Source organism: Carica papaya, chromosome 7 (assembly GCF_054855325.1).
Source record: "Carica papaya isolate Zhongbai chromosome 7, ASM5485532v1, whole genome shotgun sequence".
Lineage (NCBI taxonomy): Eukaryota > Viridiplantae > Streptophyta > Magnoliopsida > Brassicales > Caricaceae > Carica > Carica papaya.
This window is the reverse complement of record NC_142315.1, coordinates 5,797,538-5,822,699: the sequence shown is the minus strand read 5'-3', so window position 1 is coordinate 5,822,699 and position 25,162 is coordinate 5,797,538. Positions and strand designations below refer to the sequence as shown.

At 36.5% G+C, this 25,162-nt stretch overlaps 2 protein-coding genes across 3 annotated transcripts; one reads left to right on the top strand and one right to left on the bottom strand.

The window, feature by feature from the left end:
* The first annotated feature begins 2,326 nt into the window (after positions 1-2,326).
* Positions 2,327-15,471, top strand: FTSH4 (FTSH protease 4). Of its 2 annotated transcripts, XM_022052090.2 has the most exons (8): positions 2,327-2,560; positions 3,256-3,417; positions 3,573-3,660; positions 4,135-4,398; positions 4,592-4,828; positions 4,936-5,060; positions 13,053-13,529; positions 14,088-15,471. In XM_022052090.2, the coding sequence occupies exons 2-8, from the start codon at positions 3,376-3,378 to the stop codon at positions 15,030-15,032; spliced, it is 2,178 nt and encodes a 725-aa protein (XP_021907782.1). In that variant the 5' UTR covers positions 2,327-2,560; positions 3,256-3,375; the 3' UTR covers positions 15,033-15,471. The 2 variants fall into 2 exon arrangements, with proteins under 2 accessions (XP_021907782.1, XP_021907783.1); XM_022052091.2 differs by lacking the exon at positions 3,256-3,417.
* A 3,564-nt stretch (positions 15,472-19,035) lies between these two features.
* Positions 19,036-20,378, bottom strand: EMB3135 (harpin-induced protein). Its single transcript, XM_088208230.1, has one exon. The coding sequence runs from the start codon at positions 20,211-20,213 to the stop codon at positions 19,413-19,415; it is 801 nt and encodes a 266-aa protein (XP_088064356.1). The 5' UTR covers positions 20,214-20,378; the 3' UTR covers positions 19,036-19,412.
* Between the last annotated feature and the right edge of the window lie 4,784 nt (positions 20,379-25,162).

The following is a 25,162-nucleotide window of genomic DNA, read 5'->3' as shown; positions in this document are numbered from 1 at the left end:
TTATTTTACTTATATAATATTTTTATTATAATTAAAATTTAATATTCTTATTTGTGTTAATTATTATCATAACCTAAATTTTTTTTTTAATAGTTAAAAGAACAAAAATTAAGAAGTAATTAATGTGGTGTCCAACCCAAGCCCAGTTCTTTTAAAATCTAAGCCCAAAAGCTATTCCTTTTCAAATTTCAACCATAGCCCACCAGCCCAGTTTTAAGTCGAGCTAGACCTTTTCCTTTTGTGGCCTCCCCTAAAACGACGTCGTGGGAAAGAACTTTTAATTCTTCCTCCCGTTCTTTTCATTCGACAGATAATGAGAAAGGCAAAGGCTTACGGCGGTCTCAGAGAAAAAAACAGGCGAAGAGAAGGAAACGCAAGAGCTAAATATTGAGGAATATTTATTTTTTATTAAAATAAAATAAGTATATATACATCATAAGACATATTGGAAACTAGAGATAGTTTGATATATATATATATAATATTTGAATTTAAATAACAAATAATTTAACAAAAATAACTAATTAATCTTTAATAATTTTATCTCCAAGTAAATCGTCGACCATATAAATTTTTGAATAAATTTAATATATTAAAATGTGTCATATTCATAAAATCTTGACGGACAATATTATTGTGATGAGTAAAATTTATCTTATATATTTTTTATGTACGACAAGCAAGAAATTATTATAATTTCATATCACATTGATAATATATATTTTCTTGATTTTTATTGTATTATGTTTTGCCGCTTTTGATAATAACGTGATTATTAATAGAATTATTATTACAACTAACTATATAATATTTATTTTAGTTTCTGTCATGTATGCGTTTATGAATATGTCCACGACCGTGTCCTTGTCTACTTGTTATTAATACTTGTGGTATTCACTTGAGAGATTGAGGTAGAACCATTTAGACGAGATTCGTTATTATTTATAATTATCTCATTAATATTACTATTTAGACGAAATTCATTATTCTTTATTAATATATATATATTAACATCACTATAGTAAATAGTTCTTACTCATAATATTAATAACAAAATTTTCAAACTTCACGAGGTTTTGACATGATAAATTATGATAAGATTCTAAAAATATAGTGAGTGTAACAAAATAATTAAAATAGATGTATGTACATAATCAAAAGATAATAAAAATTAAATCATAAAATAATATTGACATATAAATATTAGAAATAGTAAAAATAATATTACGATATTATAATATAATTAATTGAGTGAAAGAATATAAATTATACCTTAGTAGACAAAATGAAATTATGTAGGAAAAAATATATTATGGTCAAATTATGATAATAACATGTTATTACATTTAAGCAAAAATATGATACTCATATAAACACAAAATACTAACAAAAATATATAAAAAAAAAGAATAAGCTAAAATAAGAGTTCCTTTCTTGAATTTCAATTGTCATAATTTTTTTTATTTCTTCTATTTATAAGAATACAAAATATGATAAATTAAATTAAACAATAATTATTAAATGAGACACTGTGAAGATCCATAGGTTATAAAAGAGTTTCATAATGTTATAGTAATATTTAAATAATTAAACATATATATTTTATTTTTATTAATAGTAATTTTTTTTTTTTTGTATACAAGAAAGAAAAAAGTCAACATATACAATTAAATAGTGCACATTTTAAGTCAGGAGACCCAATAAAATTCTCCTAAAGAATGCCCAAAGACTCAACGAGCGGCCCCTGCAGATAGTAGGATTCGAGAGGAGAAGAAAAAGCAAGGTTGGTCAGGAAGTCCGCACAATAACTTTTTTCATAGTAAACATGTTGGATATTGACGTTCTAATTTTAAATCACAGAGATTTAATTCAATACTCAATTTTCATTAATTATCAAAGAGGATAAGCTGTTAATTTGTCACATCTCTTTAATTACGTAAACTTATATTTGCTATATATATAAAATATAAAACTTAAAATTATTTAATTTTGTATAATTTTATCCATAGTATATACGGAACATATAACTTTAGATTATTTAATTTGATGTAAATTTATAATTAAATGTGATTTTTTACTCATATTATATATTAATATGGACAGTTCCTCCCAAAAAAAATAAGTTGTGCACAAAATGCTGCAAGATTTTTCACTCAAGTATTAATGGCTATAACATACTTTCTATTCGAGGGTATTATCGGTATTTCACATTAATGGCCACAACATACTACCCCTTTGAGGGTATTATTGGTATTTTACAGCCAAGAACACCTGCGACCATTACAGCAGATTTGTAAATAAAAGAGAATCATGGCCGGGTCCTCAAGTTGGGACTTCTTGCATTAGCCACAATTGCACAGGCAACACGAAAGTTTTCTCTCTCTGTTTCTCTCATTTTCTTCCATTTTCTCGATAGCCAAACATATCCGAGCACATCAATAGGCATCGCCGGGAAAAAGTGCTTGGAGAGGGAACAAAGTTTTAATATCGCAAAGGTTAGATTTTTAGACCTCTTTAGGTCTCTGTAGAGGCCATGGCTTGGAGGCGCTTAATCACGGAGGTTAGTTCCAATCTTTTCATTATATGATTCGTTTATTTCTAATCCTGAGACAGACTTTTTCTTTTAATCTTTTTCTCGTGGTTTTGGAGATATTTTCGTCGTAAAAGATTGAAATCTTTGGGATTACATCCGTTCTTTCGCTGTTCTAGTATCATTTTAGGGTTTATTGAGCAAGATGCCTTTTTTTTTTTAGTTTTCTTGGTTATGTTTTACTTCTCTTTTTTGTGGAGTTAGAATCTTGTGGGAGCTACGGCAATTTGAGTGTATTTGATAATGGGTTTCTTTTTTTTTTTTTTTTGAGTTGGATGTGATTAGTGACGATTTTCAATGTGAAGCTGAGGTGAGTTGTGCCTGTTTTGGTAATTTTCCAATCAGAAGAAATTGTGCTTTGAAATCAGGGACTACCTGACTGTTGATATTTTTACCATTATGTGGTTGACGCGAGAAAATGCTCATACTTGGCATCTAGTTTGATCTCTTTCTTCTTATTCATTTGCAGCAAGATTGCAAATCTTTTGTTTTCTTGGATATTGGTATTGTGAGATATGTTGTTATGGGTCTTCTGTCTTTTGCTAGAAGAATTTACTGTTCGCTGAAAGGTTCTCGTTTAATTGGTTTATCGAGGTCCTACCATCTGTTGTTATGTTTTGTCGTTGATTTGATAGTTTTCTTATACTTTTTATGTCTCTTCGGAGATGAGGAGTTCCAAAGGTGAAGGAGAGAAAAGGAACTAAATAGGAAGAGCTTTCCTTCAAAAAAAATGCATCTATGTCAAATCACAAACATTTGAAGTTAGAAGCCATGTGTGCGTTTGCATGCATCACTCTGTGGGAGGAAGAAATCATTTCTACTCCAAGGTGGTGTTTCTCTTAGTTAGGTTGAACATGCATATTTGTCTCTATGTTGCTAAAGTAAAGCTTTCTCATGGTGATCAGTTTTGCAACCCATATAAAACTTGGTTTTATGTCGGCTACTTTCTATTCTAAAATAAATTCTATGGTTTCTGTGATAGGCTTCAAGACATCAACTGGACTTGGGACATTTCAGAAATTTACTTCTCAGATCTTATTTGCCCACCCTCAAGTCTGGAGGCGGTGCAGGTATGCATGCTTACGGTGTCCAAAATTTTTGTTTGTTTGAATTATCATTATATGCAATATTTTGCATCACTCATGCTATATATATATATATATATGTACACACACAAACACACGTTTAATTAGCTTTCTTGTCATGCAGAGGGTGTTTGTGATTGCTTAAGCTAATATTTGTTTATCCATTAGCTGTCTTGTAACTTAGAGGTGTTTGTGGTGAGGATTATAATTATGTCTTATAGGTGCTTGTTTTATTGTCTAATTAATTTATTATTTTGATCTCATAGACATGATTGGTTATTTTTTAAATAAGCACCTGATTTTCTTGAAGTTACTTGAAGCACATTTCTTTAATCAATCCAAAACACCCCTTGAATTTGTAGAATGTGTTTTTTTTTGGATATGTTTTATTCTTTGGGAATATGTTTTGCTGTATGACTTGAAGATTAGTGCGATGATTTTGTTTCACCTTTTGAGCAGGTAATAGACTTTTAGGTGCTCACGGGAGATTTCAGTCAAGCTATGTGGGGAATTTATCTCGGAGAATGTATGATGTAGATGAAGTTAGTGAGGTTGCTCATCTCAGAGAGCTTTATCACCGAAATGATCCTGAAGCAATAATAAGGATATTTGAAAGTCAACCATCATTACATTCAAATCCATCTGCACTTTCAGAATATGTCAAGGCATTAGTCAAAGTTGATAGGCTGGATGAAAGTGAGTTGCTCAAGACACTGCAAAGAGGTTGGTGAGGGGAAAATTCTAATTGTTTTTAGTTAATATTTTTTGCTCATTATTGCATCTTCTCTTCCATTCAGTTAAATGTTGGTTCTATCACATGTTAGCTTTATTCATTATATACTGGAAATAAAGGTTTTGCTGTGCTTTCAAAACTTTGTTTGATTTACTTAGCAAGATGTGTGTATGCAATTTTTAGGTATTGCTAGCTCGCCTAAGGAGGAAGAAAGTATAGGAGGTATTACAGCTTTCAAGAATATAGGAAAGCCAACTAAAGATGGTATCCTTGGAACTGCTAGTGCACCTATCCACATGGTTGCAGCAGAAGGAGGACATTTTAAGGAGCAGTTGTGGCGTACAATTCGCTCTATTGCATTGGGATTTCTGTTAATTTCTGGCGTAGGAGCACTTATTGAGGATAGGGGAATTAGTAAAGGTACTATTGTCTTATGATGCTTAAAGCTGCTCCAGTTACATGCTATGTGCATTTAATAATATGATGGAAGCAAATTTTTCTTTTATTTGCCACTGGGCATGTTTCAGGACTTGGTCTGCATGAAGAGGTGCAACCTAGTATGGAATCTAATACGAAGTTTAATGATGTGAAGGGCGTTGATGAGGCCAAAGCAGAGCTAGAAGAAATTGTTCACTATCTTCGTGATCCAAAGGTAAATGTAGTTTTTAACACAATGTTCAATGATTGCTGTCTCCCAATTCTTGCCCTGTAGTTGGGCACGGAAAATTCACCTCATGGACAAGCATATTGCTGATTTTAGGTTGGATATATGATAGTAATGCATAATGAAAAAAAGTTACAATGGGATTATTCTACTGACAAAAGTGTTCTTATATTTGCTCTAGTTATTTATTTAGTTTTTTTCTTGGTTATTTACGGTATTTAGGGAATAATAGTTATTTCTATTAGGTTTTAGATTAGAGTAGGATTTGCAAACTTTTGTTTTCATCTTTTATTATTTTGGCATTATGCTTATCAGCTTGTCCTTAAGGTTGTAATCAATAGCTTTATCAATGTTACTGACGTAGAAATGGGAGGTAACATTGAATTATGTATATTTGCTAAGGTTTTTGTTCCTTGTTATATGTTTTTCTCTGGTTATCTTCTTATTCTCCTTTTGTTTTGCTTGTTTCCTTGTCCCATGTTCTCCACCTCTATTATAGTAGTCTCTCAAAATGGGTTGTCCTGCATTGTTTGGTATTAGGCTTATATTCTTATTCCATTGTTCCACTGCAAAATGAGAGAAAAAAAGTTAGATTTTCATATCCCACTTGCAGCTTGTCAAATGACCCTGTTCTTTTGTGAAAAAACGGAAAAAAATCTTTAACCATAAACCTCTGCATGCTGTTGGTTCTCATCAATCCATCTTCCCTATACTGTTGTTTTGGCGCCATTGTTGCTGTACCAGAGACAGAGGTTGCCAGTTAGCAACTTGCTAAAAATGCTTGAAAATCCAGTTGCGCTAATTGAATTAGCTTTCCTCTACCAACAAATCTGTTTTTCCGTTTTGATGTCGAAAATCTCTCTCTCTAAATACGATTAAATGTTTCTTTCTAGGTGCAATGTCAAATGATTTGATATGCGATTTTTTCGTTGAGACTACATTAGCGATAATCTTTTGTCTCAAGTTTTGGTAGATTTCTTGCAATTACCACGGAGCCACACTCCATGCACCTACATACTAGATAGAAATGTTAGAATTAGTGGTTTTTGTTGCTTTTTTTTTTATTGGAAGTCTTATGAAGATGAAGTATGCTGTGATGCGATTGAAATGAAAGCTTCTTATTTCTTATTGGCATGCATCGGTTTAATCCAAGTGTCCTTTGTAGTCACGTAAGAAATATTTATTTTTTTTCATGCGACTGTAAGAAACTTATTTTGCAAGAATTCATAAAAAGCTCCTAATAAATGAGCAAACTTTTTGATAGTTAGAGAAGAGTTCACAGCTCAAATGATGGGAAATGGAAATTTAAAAATATCTCTACAAAATGGTGAGCCATGACAAGAGGAAGAGTTATGTGAAGAAAGAATGGAAAATAAGTAAAGAAATAATTGAAGGATATGCAGGGGAACACATAAGTAGCGAGTCCAGGAACACATGAAAAAATTGAAAAGATAGGTCCCAGTGATAATAAAGTTCATAGTGAAGGTAATTGAAAAGATAGGTCCCATCCTTTCTTCCTTCTAGCTCTCTTCATCTCGGTGAAAGTCTTATCAGGCTTTTGAATAGGCTGTATCTCAGGGGGTCGGCCGACTGGGCTGAGCTAATGTCCTTCTACTGAAATGTCATTGGATGCAACCAAAAGCTTCGTCCTCATAGAATCAGAAATCCTTTGACATTGTCTGTGAAGGTAGGAAACTGGAAGGCTTAAGAATAACTGAGAATGGTAGGGGTTCCCGAATCTCAATTTCCTTCAACAAGAGTGAAGCCAAATGGCTTGTCGATGCCTTCAGCGATTTCTACTGGCTCAAAGGTGGAGCAACGTGGGGGAAAAAATTGCTGAACGGAGACCGATGCCTCTTTATCGCTCTCTGCTGGAACAGAAGGGGAACAGTATTAGTCTTACCAGAGGAGAACGGTAAATCTGTCAAGACGCATTTTTATACCGGAGGGTTTTCAAGCAGGGGGATGGTAGTGTGTGTAGAAATCCATCTTTGAACTCCTAGAAGTCCCTCTTGTGAATCCATTCATCAAACCCAACTTATGAATGGGCTGTGATGTTTCGGATTCGAAGGTTCCCCCTCCTGTTTGGTGTTTCTCTAATGCCCCCACTGTAACTGCAGAGTTCGCGGCCAGGTAGTGGCTGGTGGTGCAAAATCCTTTTCCAATGCCCTGAAATCGGATTCCAGATCTAAAATACGAGTAGAACAGAAGCTCCCCAACCCGGGTCTTTTGAATTTCAAAATTTGAAATGTTGACCCTTTCCCAGCACTAGGCAGGGTATCCTCTCCCTCTGGGTCATCCAAGTCCATCCTCAAAAGATCCAAATGAACTTGGACCGAAAAGGACAAATGGATTGAGTATATTGACACCAGCAAGGAAGCGGGTCAGTTAAAAGTGCCCTGCTCAAGTAAACCAAAACTCAAGTCAAGAAGCCCAAAATTCAAGTGGAGGCCCAAGGCAGCTCTTTAAAACAGTCGAATGGCCCTGTTTTGGGGGGTATGTCTGCAGAGAGTAAAGACACTTTCACTTCATCGCTCGTTGAAGCTAACCCTAGGCGTGTCTGTATCGTGGACATGGCGGCTCTGTGCTCCCAAGATAAGTATGTCAATTCTGACTCTCCTGGTGATTTTGCTTTTATCACTGAGTTTTTGGATAAAACCATTCCTTCTCCGCCCTTGGTTCCCGATTCCAACTCACACATTGAGCCAACATTTATTGAAGAAGATTTACCCATTCCGGTTTCCAAAGAATTAGTGGTGCTAAATCATCCACTCCTAGTGTCGGATGAATGGAGTGACACCCAAATCTACTTGTCTTGGGTGCGTCAAAACATGAAAAGCGTGAGCCAAATCCTCAGTGTCACATTTGAAGGTTTTGAGGACCAAGCTCTTGCCCTATTTGCAAAGTTGGAGAAAGAAACAGAGGAAAGGTGGAGGACACACCACAGACCAAAAAACCGAAGAAAAAACAGAATGAAATGGGGGTTAGGGAACTGAAGAGACTCCAGTTTTCAGTCAACTATGACAGTAAGAACAGGAAGGGCAGAGGCGAGGAGGATGATTCAGTAATGTCTTAGTGCTAGAAAAAATCATCTCATGGAATGTCAGTGGACTAAATGATCCAAAGAAAAGAAACATTATCGGAGGTTCTGTCTAGATGGAAGCTGGTCATTGTGTGCTTCCAAGAAATCAAGCTTCAGGACATCAGCGAGAAACTCATAGGCAGCTTGTGGTATTTTAGTTCTGTTGGGTGGACCTTCTCCCTTGCCAGGGGCACTTCTGGGAGTATTTTAATCATGTGGAACAAATACGTTGTGGAATGCATAGAGTGCTTGCCTGGGGATGTCACTGCTTCCTGCCTCTTCATTAACAATCACAATGGCTGAGAGTGGTCCTTCACTGGCATCTACTGCAGAGGCAATGACTCTGAGCGGGCCTGCCTCTGGGAAGAAACTTCTACTTGGTTGTCTAAATGGGGTAAGAAGGGGGTGGTAGGTGGGGATTTCAATATGGTTCTCAGATGTGGGGAGAGATCCAATAATCTATACTCTGCCTCTATTTCCAATGTCTTCCAGTCTCATATTGACAATCTTGGATTGGTGGATCTTTCCTTGAAGGGTGGTAACTGAACTTGGAGTAATTACAGAGAGTCATATTCAAGAATAGACAGATTCTTAATCAGCAACGAGCTAATGCTGGACTATCCTGGCCTCTCTCAAAAGGTACTCTCTAGACCCATCTTTGATCATTTCCCTGTTTGTCTAGATCTTGGTGGTATTAAATGGGGCTCCTCCTCCTTTAGAATCGACAATAAATGGCTCAAACTGGATAGTTTTAAAACCTTGGTGGAATCTGTTTCGAAGAACTCAGTGTGCAGGGGTTCTCTCAGTTACAGAATTGCAATGAAGCTCAAAAACTTGAAAGAGCAAATTAAATCCTGGGCTAAGACTGCTGTTAGGGAAGAGGAAATCTACACTAATGGGCTATCGACAGAACTTGATCATCTGGATGAGATTGAGGGAGATTTTGGTCTGTCTATTGAAGACAGGGATAGGAAAAATTCTCTAAAACTCAATCTGGAAGCTATCTCTTGGAAGCAAAAAGTTAGGGAGAAATGGGGTTAAAAGAGGGGTATAAAAGTACTAAATACTTCCATTGCCTTGTTAATTATCGCAGAAATGTTAATTATGTGGAAGAGCTCTTTATTGAGGATCTTGGGATTGAAGGTAATAATGAAATGAGAGAAGGTGCTTGTTCTCATTTCCAGAATCTGTTTACAGAAGAATTTTGTTGGAGGCCAAAACTTTCTAACCTTCAGTTTGATAAACTCAACAATTTTGCTAACGCCCAGCTTGAAGCAGTCTTCACGGGGAAGGAGGTATTTGACTGCCTGCGGGAGAGTGATAGTGATAAAGCACCTGGGACTGATGGCTTGCTGAAATTCTGGGGTACAGTTAGAGACGACATTATGGACTTCTTCACAGACTTTCACAAGAATTCTTAGTTTGTCAAATCTCTAAAATCTGCTTTCATTATTTTGATACTGAAGAAGAAGAATGCATCAAATATAAAAAAATTCTGACTGATCAGTTTAATTGGCTGTGTTTACAAACTCCTCTCTAAAGTTGTGGCAAATAGATTGTCTAAAGTTGTTGGCTCAATTATAGGGGAAAACCAACAAGCCTTTGTTTATGGGAGACAAATAACAGATGCAATTCTTATGGCAATGAGGTTGTTGATGATGTTATAAGGAACAAAAGAAACAGTGTTTTATGCAAACTGGACATGGAGAAGGCCTTTGATCATGTATCGACCACATGCTGGTGAATCTAGGCTTTGGCTGCAGATGGAGAAGCTGGATTAGGGAATGCATCTCTTCTACAAGTTTTGCTGTTATAATAAATGGTGGTCCTCCCAAATTCTTTAATGCCTCTAGGGGTTTAAGGCAATGTGATCCCCTCTCACCTTTATTGCTCATCATTATTATGGAAGCCCTCAACAAACTTGTTTCGTAGGCCCGGTCATTGGGCCTATTGGAAGGAATTCCTGTGGGTATGAATGGTCACCCAATGAAGTTTTCTCACCTATTCTTTGCTGATGATATCCTTTTCTTCTGTCAACTTAGCATCAGTAATCTTCTCCACCTCAGATGCATCGTCCTGTGTTTTCAGGCTGCATCCGGATTAAAAATCAATTTGAAGAAGTCTGAACTTATCATGCTTGATAATAACTCTTCGGATTCACTTGCTGGTGTTCTTGGATGTAAGACCGCTCAACTGCCCATCAAACATTTAGGCATTCCCCTTGGTGCTATGCACAAAGACAGCAGTAGTTGGGAACCAATCATCGACATCTTTCAGCATTGGCTTGCATGTTGGAAAAGAAAATACTTATCTAAGGGGGGCGGCTAACTCTAATCAAAAGCACTTTATCTAATCCCCCATCTACTACATTTCGGTCCTCACCATTCCTAAGAAAGTTGCCAAGAAGTTAGAATCCATCCAATTTCGGTTCCTTTGGGGAATGATGACTCTAACAGAAACTTCTGCTTGGTTAATTGGAATGAGATCAAGAAGTCGATCAAAGCATTACATGAAAAGTGGATATGGAGATTTTGGAATGACACCAATAGTCTTTGGAAAAAAATCATTGTTTGCAAAAGAACGAGACTGGATAACAGTCTGTTTGGGCTCAGCCTTTGGAAGAGCATTATGCAATCCTCCCAGCCTGTGTTAAATGGCTCTAAAGGGGTGGTCAGTAGAGGTGATAAGCTTCGGTTTTGGCAGGATGTTTGGTGTGGCACTAAGAACTTTCAAAGCTGTTTCCCTCTCATTTTCGCTATTGCCAAGGATAAGACCATGCTTGTGGAGAATGCTTACGGGGTTAGCTTACCCTTGGTGTGGGATGTTTTAGTCATCAGAAATTTGAATGACTGAGAGGTGTTTGAGTATGAAAAGTTGATTCAACTACTGGCCAACACCAAACTCAGTACTGCTGATGACAAATTAAGCTGGACCCTAAGTAAAAATGGGCGTTTTCCGCTAAATCCCTGTACAGGTACTCTGATAGACAGAACGAATCCAACTCCTGTCTTCCCTCATAAAATCATTTGGAAACCACTTACTCCTCCAAAAATTTCATTCTTTGCTTGGGAAGCTACTTAGAGATGCATTTGCACTGTGGACAACCTCATGAGAAGGGACCTTGACCTGGCCAACTGGTATGTTTTATGCAGGCCGAATCTGGAATCTTACAACCACTTACTTCTTTGGTGTCCGGTCTCCTATGACCTTTGGTCATCCATTCGTAAGCTGCTTGGTATCTCTTGGGTAATTGCTGGGTCTGTTAAGGATGAAATCTTAGCTTGGGAAGACCTCAAAATGAACAATAAGTGGCATAGATTAATTCCTCTAACAATTTTATGGATTATTTGGAAAGAAAGAAATTGTAGGATTTTTGAGGGTAAAGTATCAAACTTTGCCATCATCAAGGATAGATGGCTCCATTTTTTTGGTTCTACTGTACTTGTTCACAACCTTGATCTTTTTGATGATTTAAGATCTATTGTAGATATTCTCACAGATCTGTAAATTCTATATTTTTGTACATGGGTCACGCCCCCTTAATGTCATCTTAATACAATTACTCACTTTTATCTCAAAAAAAAAAGAAGAATAAATGTTATTGGCTTGGGTAATGTCATCGAGAGGAAGAGATTAAGGAGGTCTTGTCTAGGATTGGTCCAGATATTGTCTCATGCATTGTCTTATTTTAGGAGACTAAAAGGACTAGTGTTGATGCGTGCTTTTGTTGGTTCAATTGAAGGTTCTTTCTATATCTTGGTTTTTTGGGACATTAAAGGGAAAGGTTATTGATAGTTCTCTTGTTTTTATGGTCCTACACATCCCAGCACTAGGTCTTTCTATGAGTAGAGTTATCTTATGCGTTGGGTTTATGCACTCCTTTTTGGTGTGTTAGTGGTGATTCCAGTGTCTACACAGATTCACATGAGAAGATTGAGGGGTAATAGAGTTATTTCTAGTATGAGGGTGTTAATTTCTTTACCCACACCAGGGTATTTCTCAGGATCCACATTCTAAGATGGAAGGCTTGTCCAGATTTTGGCATTTCATAGATAATTGAAGGAGTTTTGAGTTAGTTATCCGAAATTGTGTGATGAGTCTCTTGAGATGTTCTCTCTGGAATTGAGTGATTTTAAAGTGGCGAGGAGTGATGGGGGACCATCTAGCATACTTTTTTTTTTTTTTCCTTTTTACATATTTATTGTTGGGTTATTACATTGTTAATAAGTTTCTATTTCTTATTATGTATGACTATCTAGTTGTTTTCCTATTTCTATTTGGTATTCTAGACAGTTGGATTCTTAGACACCTACAAAAACATAGGTGATACTATATTGTAAATGTTGCAATTGTTTATGAGTAAAACTATACAGTTATCCTCTCGTTGATGGAATCTGCTTGTCAATTAGTTCCGATGTACTAAATCAAAAGAGCTTTCAGATAGAACTGATATATGTCCTGTTTATTCTCCATTCCTTCATTTTTGTTGTTTTCTTTTTTTTCCTAGTTATTTGTCCAATCATATCATATTCAAAATGACCTAATTCATCTCATAAGTGATGCTATCTTGCTCTTCACCATTATACCTTTTATCACTACACAGTTGAACATCTTCTTTGACAATGACTGTAGGAATTCAAATCCTTGTTCAACCTTCAGAAATTTTGTTGGTGGCTAGATATGTACCTAGGAGCAATATCATCTCATTTACAAATTTAAATCAGGAATGGGTTATATTTTTTTGTACCTAGGCTGGGTTTATTGATCTGGGAACTTGCAGTAGGTTTTCAGCAGTAAACAGGTTGCAGACTGTGTGCATAGCTGTTTATTCCTCGACTGTATGGAAGTTGATATATATATATATATATACCTCTAATTTCTTGTTTTCATGTTTACAGCGTTTCACTCGTCTGGGTGGCAAGCTCCCAAAAGGTGTTTTGCTTGTTGGTCCTCCTGGCACCGGCAAAACCATGTTAGCAAGAGCTATTGCTGGGGAGGCTGGAGTTCCTTTCTTCTCGTGCAGTGGGAGTGAGTTTGAAGAGATGTTTGTTGGGGTTGGTGCCAGGCGGGTCAGGGATCTTTTTTCAGCTGCAAAGAAGAGATCCCCATGTATTATATTTATTGATGAGATAGATGCCATAGGAGGAAGCCGTAACCCTAAGGACCAGCAATATATGAAAATGACATTAAATCAATTGCTTGTGGAGTTGGATGGATTTAAGCAGAATGAAGGGATAATTGTGATTGCTGCAACTAATTTCCCAGAATCACTGGATAAGGCACTGGTTAGACCTGGAAGGTTTGACCGCCACATTGTTGTTCCTAATCCAGATGTAGAGGGACGGCGTCAGATTATGGAATCCCACATGTCAAAGGTATTCTTTATTCCATGGCAAATTTTTCTTCTTGCAAAATATATGTTCTGGGTGACAAATGTTAGTGGGTAGTTGTGCCAGTTCTTGATGATACTTTTGTTAAAGTGTTCTTTTGAGGTGTGGCTGCTCGAGCATCTACTATTAAGTTCGTGCATGGATACATAGCTGATTGTAATTTCACGGACATGCTCTTCTTATGCCCTTCCTACATTTTCTGTATGTAATAAAATGCATTCTTCTTTTCATTTTTACAATCGGTTTTACCTTTAAGATTATACATCACAATTTTCTATGATTGGTTTTGGACTGGCCTTACCTGACATGCACATCTATTTTAGATTTGGCTTATTGTCCATGGATGTTGATTTTTTCACTGGAGTCCGTTGAGAAGCCTGTTCTTATTGGATTGGTACAGTCAATAATTAGCTATAGTTGGGTCTTTTGTTAGTTGTAAACAACTAACCCTTAGAGTCTTGTTGATAAGACCATTATTATTTACCTGCTGATTAAATAATATGAGGAGGCACAATTACTACCATTGGTTCTTGTCTATTACAGGTACTGAAGGCTGATGATGTTGATTTAATGATCATTGCTAGAGGGACTCCTGGGTTCTCAGGTGCTGATTTAGCAAACTTGGTCAACATTGCTGCTCTAAAGGCTGCAATGGATGGTGCTAAAGCAGTAACAATGGCTGATCTAGAATACGCAAAAGACAAGATCATGATGGGAAGTGAGCGAAAATCAGCTGTCATCTCTGATGAGTCAAGGAGGCTCACAGCTTTCCACGAGGGTGGCCATGCACTTGTAGCTATCCATACTGATGGAGCGCTTCCTGTTCACAAGGCGACAATAGTTCCCCGGGGGATGGCCCTTGGTATGGTTTCTCAATTACCTGATAAGGACGAAACAAGTATTTCCCGTAAGCAGATGCTTGCTCGGCTTGATGTTTGCATGGGTGGCCGAGTGGCTGAGGAGCTTATCTTTGGTGAAAATGACGTTACTTCTGGAGCGTCCTCGGATCTTCAGCAAGCAACTAATCTTGCAAGAGCAATGGTTACAAAATATGGTATGAGTAAAGAAGTTGGGCTTGTCACACACAACTATGATGACAATGGGAGGAGCATGAGCACTGAGACTAGGCTTCTGATTGAGAAGGAAGTGAGATACTTCCTAGAGAGGGCATATAATAATGCGAAAACCATCCTTACCACTCATAGCAAGGAGCTGCACGCACTTGCTAATGCTTTGCTTGAGCATGAGACGCTCACAGGGAACCAAATCAAGGCTTTGCTTGTGCAAGTCAACTCTCAGCAACAGCAGCAGCAGCAGCAGCAGCAACAACAACCGCAGATGATTGCACCACAGAGCGGTTCGCAATCCAATCCAGTTCCCCCATCAACTCCAAATCCTGCTGCATCTGCTGCTGCTGCTGCTGCTGCTGCCGCTGCTGCTGCCAAGGCTGCTGCCCAAGCCAAAGGCATTGCTCCTGTGGGATCTTAGCCTGAAGGCTGTAAGGTCTCACCCTCCAGCTGGGTGTTTATTTAGGTGAACTTCATGTTCATACGGACGCAAAAGGCAATTGTGTTTTTAGACTGTAGCCTGATCAGTGTCAGTGAGATTCAATTTATGTACCATCATCAGTCTGATATTGTTGAATATCTGTTGAAGAGTTAAAATGGCATTGACATCATCAGCATCAATATAGCAGTTACATTCAAGTGTATTAGAAAGTGTTGACCCTAGTTTATTTTTGTTTAAGCCAACCATCTTGCTTTTATTTTCCCCAATTTTCTGCCTCATACAAGTGAAGATAGGGTGTTGAGATTTTAGAATTTTTTTTTTTTTTTTTTTTTAACTTTTGAGGCAAGCTGTAAATCTCTTATAATAATTTGCCTCATTCTTATTCTTGGCTATGAAATTCCATTTTTCTTTCCCTCAATGATTTTTTGTTTTCTTTTTGCTGAATTTTATTGATGTGGCTGTGTCTGCATTTTGATTATGACTCAAATTCAGAGTAATCGATTCTATAATAAAAACAAATATTATATTCAGATTTCATCTTGAAATGAGAGAAACAGAAACTAAAAAAGTATAGCAAAAAAGTGCAGTTAAGCTGCTGCTTTTGGTTGATCAAAGACTAGTGGAATTACTAATACACCCTTTTTGAGGAAAAAATTGTTCAAAGTTAATTGTAGGTGTTAACATTCAACACTAAAGAGGACCATAGAAATCCTGAAGTAAAAAAGGAACAAAAGGATCAGGAGCGAACCATCTACTTTACTAAAGAATAGTCAATGTAAGTTTAATATTTCTAGAAAATCCAAGCAAAAGAAATGAAATTGAACAAGTCGACCTAGATTAGTAACATCTTCAATCACTAGACCTAATTCCAGAATTCATAACCATTGCTGACTTAAAGTTGTGCAAATAGTCTTTTGTGGATCTCCTTCAACCTGAATTGCCTGTAGAACCCACCTTCACATTAATTGTAGGCCATATGGTACTCTGCTAGTTCTTCTGCAATCTCAATGGAAGGAGGAGTGGGCAATCCCCTCATCCCTATAAATAACACTGAACTATCAGAAAGTTGATGTATGGCACCCAATCCTGTCCAACAATTCTCATCCATGGAAGCATTCACAATTAATTTTAACCATATCTTCAGGTGATGGGCACCACCTCCCAGCAGCAGAAGTAATAATAGGTATGTTAAGATCTGCCAGCAGTGGGTTATCCTGCATTCGCTAACTCTGTCTTTTTGTCTTGTAATTTCGGCACCAAGTTGAAAAAGTAAAACCCATGTATTTTGGGGAAGCCACTGGTTCTGCTTCCGTCAAATGCCCCATAATACAACCAGATAACATGAGAGGGAACAAGAGTCCATACAGGACTTTTATAAGTTAATTACTTGTTCTTAAAGCCCTTACATAGGTAGTCAAAATATGCTGGATAGCTTGTGTAACTCCTCATCCTTAGCCTCCCAAAAATTATCCTGTCATCTGCAAAAGAGTAAATATGAAACTGTAGGAGCTAAACGTGTAATCTTAACTCCCTTAATCTTTTCTTCTTGTTCTGCCTCTCGCAACATAGAGGATTTGCCTCTGCACACAAAATGAATAAGTAAGGTGCTAAAGGGTCTCCTTGCCAGAGACTCTTTTGGGATAAATAATCTCGTAATGTTTCCCATTTACTAGTATGAAATAAGAGATATATGAATATGCAGATCATATAAGTGAGACAAAATTGGTGTCAAAACTCAACTTAAAAAGCATGTTTTCCAAGAAAGGGCATGCTATTCTATCATACTTCTTACTCAGATTCAATTCCAAAGCAAATGACCCACGACTGGGGTTGCACCTCTTTTGCGAGAAATGAAAAATCTCAAAAGCAATCAGGGTATTATCAGTTTTTTTTTACAGTTATGTATAAAAGCAGATTCTGATAGATGAACAATTTTGTCCAAGAGAACTTTTAAGTGATTTGAGATACGCTTAATCACAAGTTTCATAATGACATTATACGGTTAATACTAGATGAGTCCTCATGATTATTCAAAGCATTAAGCATAAAGTAAGTAATATCGATACTAAGCGTATGCCAGAATTTTGAAAAAAATAAAGGAGATATATCATCAGGTTCTGACGTCTTTTTCGGGTGCATATGTCTTCGAAGTCAACTAATTACCAGGATCCCCCCATGCCACGACAACTATAGCTAATTACTCTCATGGCTGCCAGGCAGGTTGCATGGTAATTGCTACTCCACCCATTAAAGTTGCTTGGACATCCTCCTCTATTTTAATCTCCTCATTATTGCCCGTAATTATTGTATTAACCATTTCTTGCCCTGATCCAGTAACCTCCACCATTATCGCCTTCGTCACCTCTGATACTTCAACTACATCAGTCATTTCCTGTTTAGTGGAGCCATCTGGAGAGACCCTCAATTCAGATGTGTATCCATAGCTCTCTGAGTGCTTCCCTTCATCGTCCTCCTGCCGAAGCTTGCAGGCTTTTACAGTATGTGCTAACTGACCCTAATTAAAAGCAAAAACAAGGGCAGTTGTTCATATTTGAAAATAATCTAATTCATCTTTCCTGCAAAGAGATAAAAGTGCTACGACCTAGAGGATTTCTGACATCAATTCTTTTCTTTCTTTTTGCCCAGTATAGGCTTATAGTTTTGGCTCCCTGCAAGTCTTTTTCTAATTTGGACAATCCTGCATTTGTTTGCTTATATATATGCTCATGATTCTAACCTTATTGGTTGTCTTCTTCTCTTGTCATATTGACTAGCTTACTCCATCAACTTCTAGTTTAACTTTTTCTTGATTTTATGTTCTGTCACTCTTTTAGCTTTTAATTTATATGCAATCGACTGATAAAATACTAGAATCATGTTCTCTTCTCATCTTCACAATCAACTTGGTGCTTTTGACTCGTTCCTTCATCCTCCAAAAACATTTCCTTCCCCTTAAAGTACTTGCCTTATATATTACACACATATATATATATATATTTACTTGAGGAAAGAAAATGTTAAAAGCATGAACAGTTTTTAGTTTAGGAAGTATGTACTTCTAGCACTGCAAAAGCTGCAGTTAGAAGTTACAGTCAAACATATACTATATACTAATATGAATGCTTGTCAGGTAGTGGTATCTTGCCTGTGGCCAAAATTGATTCTCTTTATTCCTTACATGTTATGTGCACATATCAATATATATATATATAAAGCATATTTAAATTCTTTGTTTAATTTATGTTTTTAATTTTTTTTAAAGAAAATTTTGTTACATAATCATTAAAAGTAGAAGTTATAAATTTATTACTATTTCAAATTTGAAAAATTATTTATTTTATTTTAAATTTTAACGTTTAATTAAATTATCGATATGCAAAATATAATAAAATTTATAAATAATTAATAAACATAAAATTTTGCCATGAATATAATAGTAACATGTAACGTAGCAAATTATTCATACCACATTCAAAAACAATGACAACGAAAAGATTAATGATGATGGATTCTTCATGGGTGCATGGCTCTTAAATCAAAATAATCAATGATTAATGATTTAATGCAATTGAACACGTCTAAAAAGTTGACTAATTTATAATTTATAAACTTAAATTCATTTGTTAATTAATTAAATTAAAATTGTTAGTTATTAGTTTATTCTCATTAGTATTTTTTTAATTTGATTTACTAATTTAAATTTTAATTAAGTAAATTGGTAAATGTGAATTAATTTTATAATTTTAATGTGTGTCAATTTGAAGATAATATGGTAAAATAATTACTTAAACAATCAGCTTAGTTAAAAGAATAATTTATTATTTTTTCACTTACGGGAATATACATAAATGTGGTACTAATCAATATAATTTATTAATTAATAAGGAGTTACGGTTAATCAATAACATAATTGCATTATAGAATATCATTTCTTTTTTTTTTTTTGGGACATGATGGCAAAAGCTGTCCGAGTAGAATATCATTACAGAAATAACTGGAGATTTCGGATTCATGGAAAAACCAAATTATCATTACAATTTTACATCATCAAAACCACTCCCAAACTTTGATTACTGGTTGAATCCAGTAATTAAAAGAAATCATTTCAAAATTAAACTCCCTCGAATCGCAGAAACTATATCAAAAAAGGAAGATTTGAAGAAAAAAAAAAAAATATATATATATATATATAGTAGTAATTGATCTTTCCTTCCCTAAATTTCTAACTTTGATAAATCTTAAATTCTCGGATCCCATGTGTTGATGAAAAGTTTTACGTACAAACCCCAAAAAAAAAAAAAAAAAGAAAGGCTAAAAGAAGAAACTCAAGACAGAAAAAATTAATGGCGATGAGGATGATCAAAAGGTCCATTTCCAGATCTTGACTCTCAGATCAACCTTACACTTAGAGTCAACAGTTGAAGCCACCACAGGTGTTTTACCTTTAGGTACGGCGCCTTTAATGCCGTCGCAGCTCACTCGGATTCCAACTTTCTTAGCCTTGAGTCCACCAATTTTGACTTTCACTCTGGTATCCATCTGAATTTTCAAGCTCACTCCAGATTTTCTCTTCAGATCTGATCTCAAATTAGTCACAGACTCCGCGTCCAGATCTCCAGCCGACGACGCGATAACAACCGCCCTAAACGACGTCTGATTCTTCTGCGCACTCACGAAAGCCGGAACAGTACCGTTGCCGAGGAAAACGCCGGTGGTGCTGGAGAAGCAGGAGATAACAAAAGGATCATAAGAGAAGGAGAGATGCGAGTTAGGATTTTTGGAGATGAGTGTGAGGTTGAAAAGAGAGGAGAGGTGAGATGAAGAGGAGTCAGCGGATGTGGTGAGATTTAAGCGGTGAATGCGGAGGGAAGGGATGGAGAAATCAGGACGCCGAGGATGGTACAGAACGTAGAGAGCAGTACCAGCGATGGCGGCCACGAGAGCGATAATCAACAGCAGGAGAATACACCAGAAGCAGCAACAACAGCAAAGACCGCGACGACTACGGCGGTGCTGGTGACGAGGGTGATGAGGCTGCGGTCTATAAGGCGGACGAGCCATGGGATTGTAGAAATTGGATTTGTGGTTGGCTGATGTTCCATTAACGGCGGGAGCAGCGGTTGGCGCTGGTCTGGAGGCAGGGAAAACTTTGTCAGACATGATTGGAATCGATTTGGTTGGGATCTGGAAGGAAAGAGGAGAGAATTGCAGAGGATATGGAGGAGGAGGAAGAGAGAAGGGGAGGATGGAAGTAAAAGAAGAAGGAAGGTGAGGGAGAGGAACTCCCCATCCAAAACAGATGCTTACACCTCACCAAATTTGGAATCTCTCTCTCTCTCTCTGTGTGTAAAAAAAAAAAAAAAAAAAAAAAAAAAAATTCTATTTTTTTAACTTTCATGCCAAGTTTATTTATATTCTTTTGTTTTTTTTTTTTAAAAGAAAAACACGTGACGGTGACGAAGTTAATTATGAGATTAAGTGTTTAAAAAACATATTAATTACTCTTTAAACATAATTAGTATATATTTAAATTATATTTAATAAAATAAAAATAAATTAATTGTTGCCCCACACCCACTCCCACTCCCTGTTAATTAATTAATTAATTTTCCAAAATTAGGAGGGTAATTATATGCTGGCTGGAGATCTACCATAAAAGAACCCACCGACGATCCTCACAGCTGTTTAGGCTAATTTTTCTTTAAATACTAACAAAATTTTTCTAAGTAATTAACTAACTGCACTGAAATCATGGGTTTGGAATTTGGGATTTGGATTTTTACGGAGTTGTGTATTATAAAATTATACCAAGTAAGAAATGTTCGAACATTTTTGGGGTTTAAAATTAGAAATTGGTTTGGGCTGAGTTTGACTTTTAAAGGTAGAAGAGGGTTGGGCCAATTTGGGATGGTTCTCACAAGTGTATTTTCATGACTTGTGACTTCTATCGTTTTTATGTGTTGGGAAAATATGGGATTAAACATCAATATTCTTAATATTTAATGTGTGTGTGTTATTTTGGAAGATCATAGATTATTGGGCAATAAAAAAGACTGAAAGTTGTTGAGCAATATGTGAGTAAATATGTAAATACCCTTAATTAATTCATTTTAATATAATTAAAATTAATATATAAATATATTTTTATTTTAGTTTTTTTTTGGATTTTATTTTAATGAAAAAATAAAGAAAATTACTTGGATGATGAAATTGAAAACAATTTAGAGAAAAATTGATGAAAATTTGGGTTCTGAGAGTGTTTTTGAAAGAAAAATAAAAAAACAGAAGTCAAAATGTAATTTAAAGAAATTGTTCATCGATGATATCTTAGTTTATTAAAAAAAAAAAAAGAAGAACACACTCACCATCTAACTCAGATTTTGTAGGTTTTCAGAGAAAAGAAGTTGCATGCAAAGTTGAGTAAGTGTGAGTTTTAGTTTAAGCAGACTACCTTCGTAAGACACATTATGTCAAAGGATTGAGTGTCAGTGAACCTCGAAAAAGTTGAAGCCGTGCTCGGCTGAGAAAAATTGATATCGGTCAAGGAAATCTGTAATTTCCTAGGGATGACAGGTTATTACTGCAGGTTTGTGGAAGGATTTTCTAGCCTAGCCGCTCCTCTAACTCACCTCACAAAGAAGAACGTCAAATTTGAATAGAACGAGAACTGTGAAAGAAGTTTTCCAAAACTAAAGAAACGATTGACTATGGCACCTGTGTTGGCCTTGCTGAGCGGATTAGGTGGATATACAGTTTATAGTGATGCTTCCTACCTAGTGCTAGGTTGTGTTTTGATGCAGCATGGGAAGGTCATAGCCCATGGATCCAGACAGTCAAAGAGTCATGAGAAAAATTACTTAACCCATGACTTAGAACTTGTCACAATTATCCACGTCTTGAAGACTTGGCACCATTATTTGTATGGGGAGACTTTTCAAATCTATACCGATCATAAGAGCTTGAAACACATATTCATTCAAAAGGATCTCAACATGCGTTAAAGAAGGTGGATAAAACTCCTTAAGGACTATGATTGCAATATCTTATATCACCCGGGTAAGGGAAACATGGTAGTTGACGCACTCAGTAGGAAAATTATAGGTATATTATCTCACTTGATGGTTTTAGAATGCATGGTAATAGGGGCACACAACAGGTACAACTTCAGGACCTAAAGAGAGTCACATGTTTGGTCCGCCTGACTGTTCAACTTAAGTTGATCCAAAGAATAAAAGAAGCTCAATCCACCGATTCAACCTCACCAGGCTTCAAGAAAGATGCAGAATAGGGAGTTAATTCAGAATTTCGAGTCTCAACCAATGGGTTGCTTAGATTTCAGGACATGGTGTGTGTTTTAGGTGACAGTGAGTTAAAAAAAAATATCATGACAGAGGCTCATACCTCAAGGTTTGCCATGCATCTTGGAAGCACCAAGATATATCAAAGTATGTGACTCCGATTTTGGTAGAACGGGATGAAAAAAGATGTTGCTAACTTTTTTTCTGAGTGTTTAGTATATCAGCAGGTTAAGACAGAGTATCAACACCCAGGCAAGCTACTACAGCCATTACCAATCCCGGAATGAAAGTGAGAACATATCACAATGGATTTCGTGACAGGATTGTCTGTGGCACGCTCAGGACATGATGTCATATGGGTAATTGTTGACCGGCTTACTAAGTCTTTCCACTTCTTGGCCATCAGAATGACCAACCATTTGAACAGGTTAGTAAGAATGTATATCTGGGAGATAGTCAGATTACATGGAGTGTCAGTGATAATAATGTCTGACAGGGACCCCAGGTTTACTTCTCGATTTTGGTCTAACTTTCAACAAGCCATGAGAACGAACTATCCCTTAGTACTGATTACACCCTCAGATAGATGGATAGTTAGAAAGGACGATCCGCACACTTGAAGATATGTTCCGAGTTTGTGTTCTTGACTTCAGAGGCCATTGGGATGACCATCTACTCCTGATAGAGTTCGTCTACAATAACACTTACCAAACAAGTATTGGCATGGCTCCGTACGAGGTGTTGTATGGTCGCCCATGCAGATTGCCGATATGTTGGGAAAAAGTGAGTAATAGAAAATTATTCAGCTCAGATCTTGTAGAGGAAACTACAACCAAAATAGTTAAGATCAAGAAGAACATTCAGACGACTCAGAGCAGATAGAAGAGTTATGCGGATACCTGGAGAAGGTATTTGGAATTTGAGAAAGGAGATCTGATGTTTCTTAAGGTCACTCATTTCAAATGAATTAGTAGGTTTGACAAGAGGGAGAAACTAAATCCCCAGTTTATTGCGCCATTTGAAATCTTAGACAGAATTAGCACCGCTGCCTACAGACTGACACTGCCTCCAAAACTATCCAGGATCCATAATGTGTTCCATGTGTCCATGTTACGCAAGTACAACCCGGACCATTCTCACGTTCTGGCCCACGAGTCCCTTTTGCTCCAGGAGGATCTGTTCTACAAGTAAGTACCAGTTAGTATTATGGACTAAAAGAGCAGAGTACTGCACAACCGAAAAATTTCATTTGTTGAGATCTTATGGCAGAATCACAAACCAGGAGAGGCCACATGAGAACTAGAATTAGACTTTAGAACTTAATATCTCTGACTGTTTAATTGAGTGAGAGACAAAGATAAATTTAAGGGACCAAATTTCTTTTAAGGGGAGAAGAGTTGTAATACTCTTAATTAATTAATTTTAATATAATTAAAATTAATATATAAATATATTTTTATTTTAGTTTTCTTTGGATTTTATTTTAATGAAAAAATGAAGAAAATTAATTGGAGGATGAAATTGAATATAATTTTGAGAAAAAGGGATGAAACTTTAGGTTCTGGGAGTATTTTTGAAAAAAAAAATCGAAAAATAGTGGTAAAATTCAATTTAAAGAAATTATGCAACGTAGGACGCTACGATAGCGATCTGCGTGCCCGCAATTGGATGGTTCAGATTCGTTCCTGCGTGCACGGACGGTTTAGATATTCTTCCTATTTAAATGTGATCAGACAGCCCTGATTAAAAGGGAACGGATATAAATTTTCCTTCTTCACACCAAACTCTAACCCTAGCTTCCAGACCCCCCTCCCCCAACTAGAGAAGAAGACCCAGCCATCGGGAAGGAAATCGATTGCCGTTGCTGCTGTGTCGAAGCCACTTCCGACTGCCAAAAAAGGTAAACAAATTTTTCTTTACTCAAAATTTGATTTTAAACACTTCCATGGCCAAATCGGAGTAAAAGGACTAGCGGATTGGCTGAAAACTACGGGCAAAACCTCGCGGCGGTGCCGCGAAAAACACAAAAAATGCCTCCGATGAGGCCCTTCCTGATTCCTGTTCTGCGTAATTTTTTCACAATTGTAATCACCGTTTTCTTCTTTACAGGTTGACCGAAGCAAAATACCAAATTACAAAGGTGAGCCGGCGGAACCGCCGCACCGGAGAACCCCGCAGCCAGTGAGTTTTGGTTTTTCGATTTTTTTGGGCTAACCGAGTCCCCTTAACGTGTTTTGGATTGATACAAAATCGATCGAATTTGACCGAAAATGACTGAAAATAACCGATCCATGGCAAACCGCTGTCGCAGGAGGCGGTGCCGTCATTGGAGCACAGCGGAACCGCCGTGCCTGGAATTTCGGAATTGGCAAAAAAAGGGTCCTAACACTAATTTTGGATTTTTTGGGATCTTTCTGAGTAATTAAAGCGCATTTTAATCCTCAAAAGAAAATTTAGAGAACTTGGTGACTGCCATAGGCGCAGTCAACCAGTTTAGCACTTTGGACATCAATTTGAGTAAGAATCTCTCACCTTATTTGCTCTTATGGAATTGAAGTCTAATTAACAATAATAATACGATATTTTAGGCCGTTTAGAAAATATCAATGATTAATTACAGGTCATTAATGGAGCCAGAATTTGAAATTATTCACTGTTGATTTATTTTACAGTTTAAATGCACGATAATATCTTATTGATTGATCTTATAGTTTGAATTCATGTATTGCTTGCTTCATGTGATTATGATTGAATTGAAAAACTGAAAATTAAAGGAAGTCAAGAAACTGTTTGATTAAGTGAATGGATGAA

Bases quoted from the DNA above. Each gene is read 5' to 3' on its own strand.
- FTSH4 (XM_022052090.2), top strand. From the start codon at position 3,376: ATGCATCACTCTGTGGGAGGAAGAAATCATTTCTACTCCAAG. The intron at 3,661-4,134 runs GTATGCATGCTT...CCTTTTGAGCAG, and splicing joins CAAGTCTGGAGGCGGTGCAG to GTAATAGACTTTTAGGTGCT. The intron at 4,829-4,935 runs GTACTATTGTCT...GGCATGTTTCAG, and splicing joins GGATAGGGGAATTAGTAAAG to GACTTGGTCTGCATGAAGAG.
- EMB3135 (XM_088208230.1), bottom strand. From the start codon at position 20,213: ATGTCTGACAAAGTTTTCCCTGCCTCCAGACCAGCGCCAACCGCTGCT.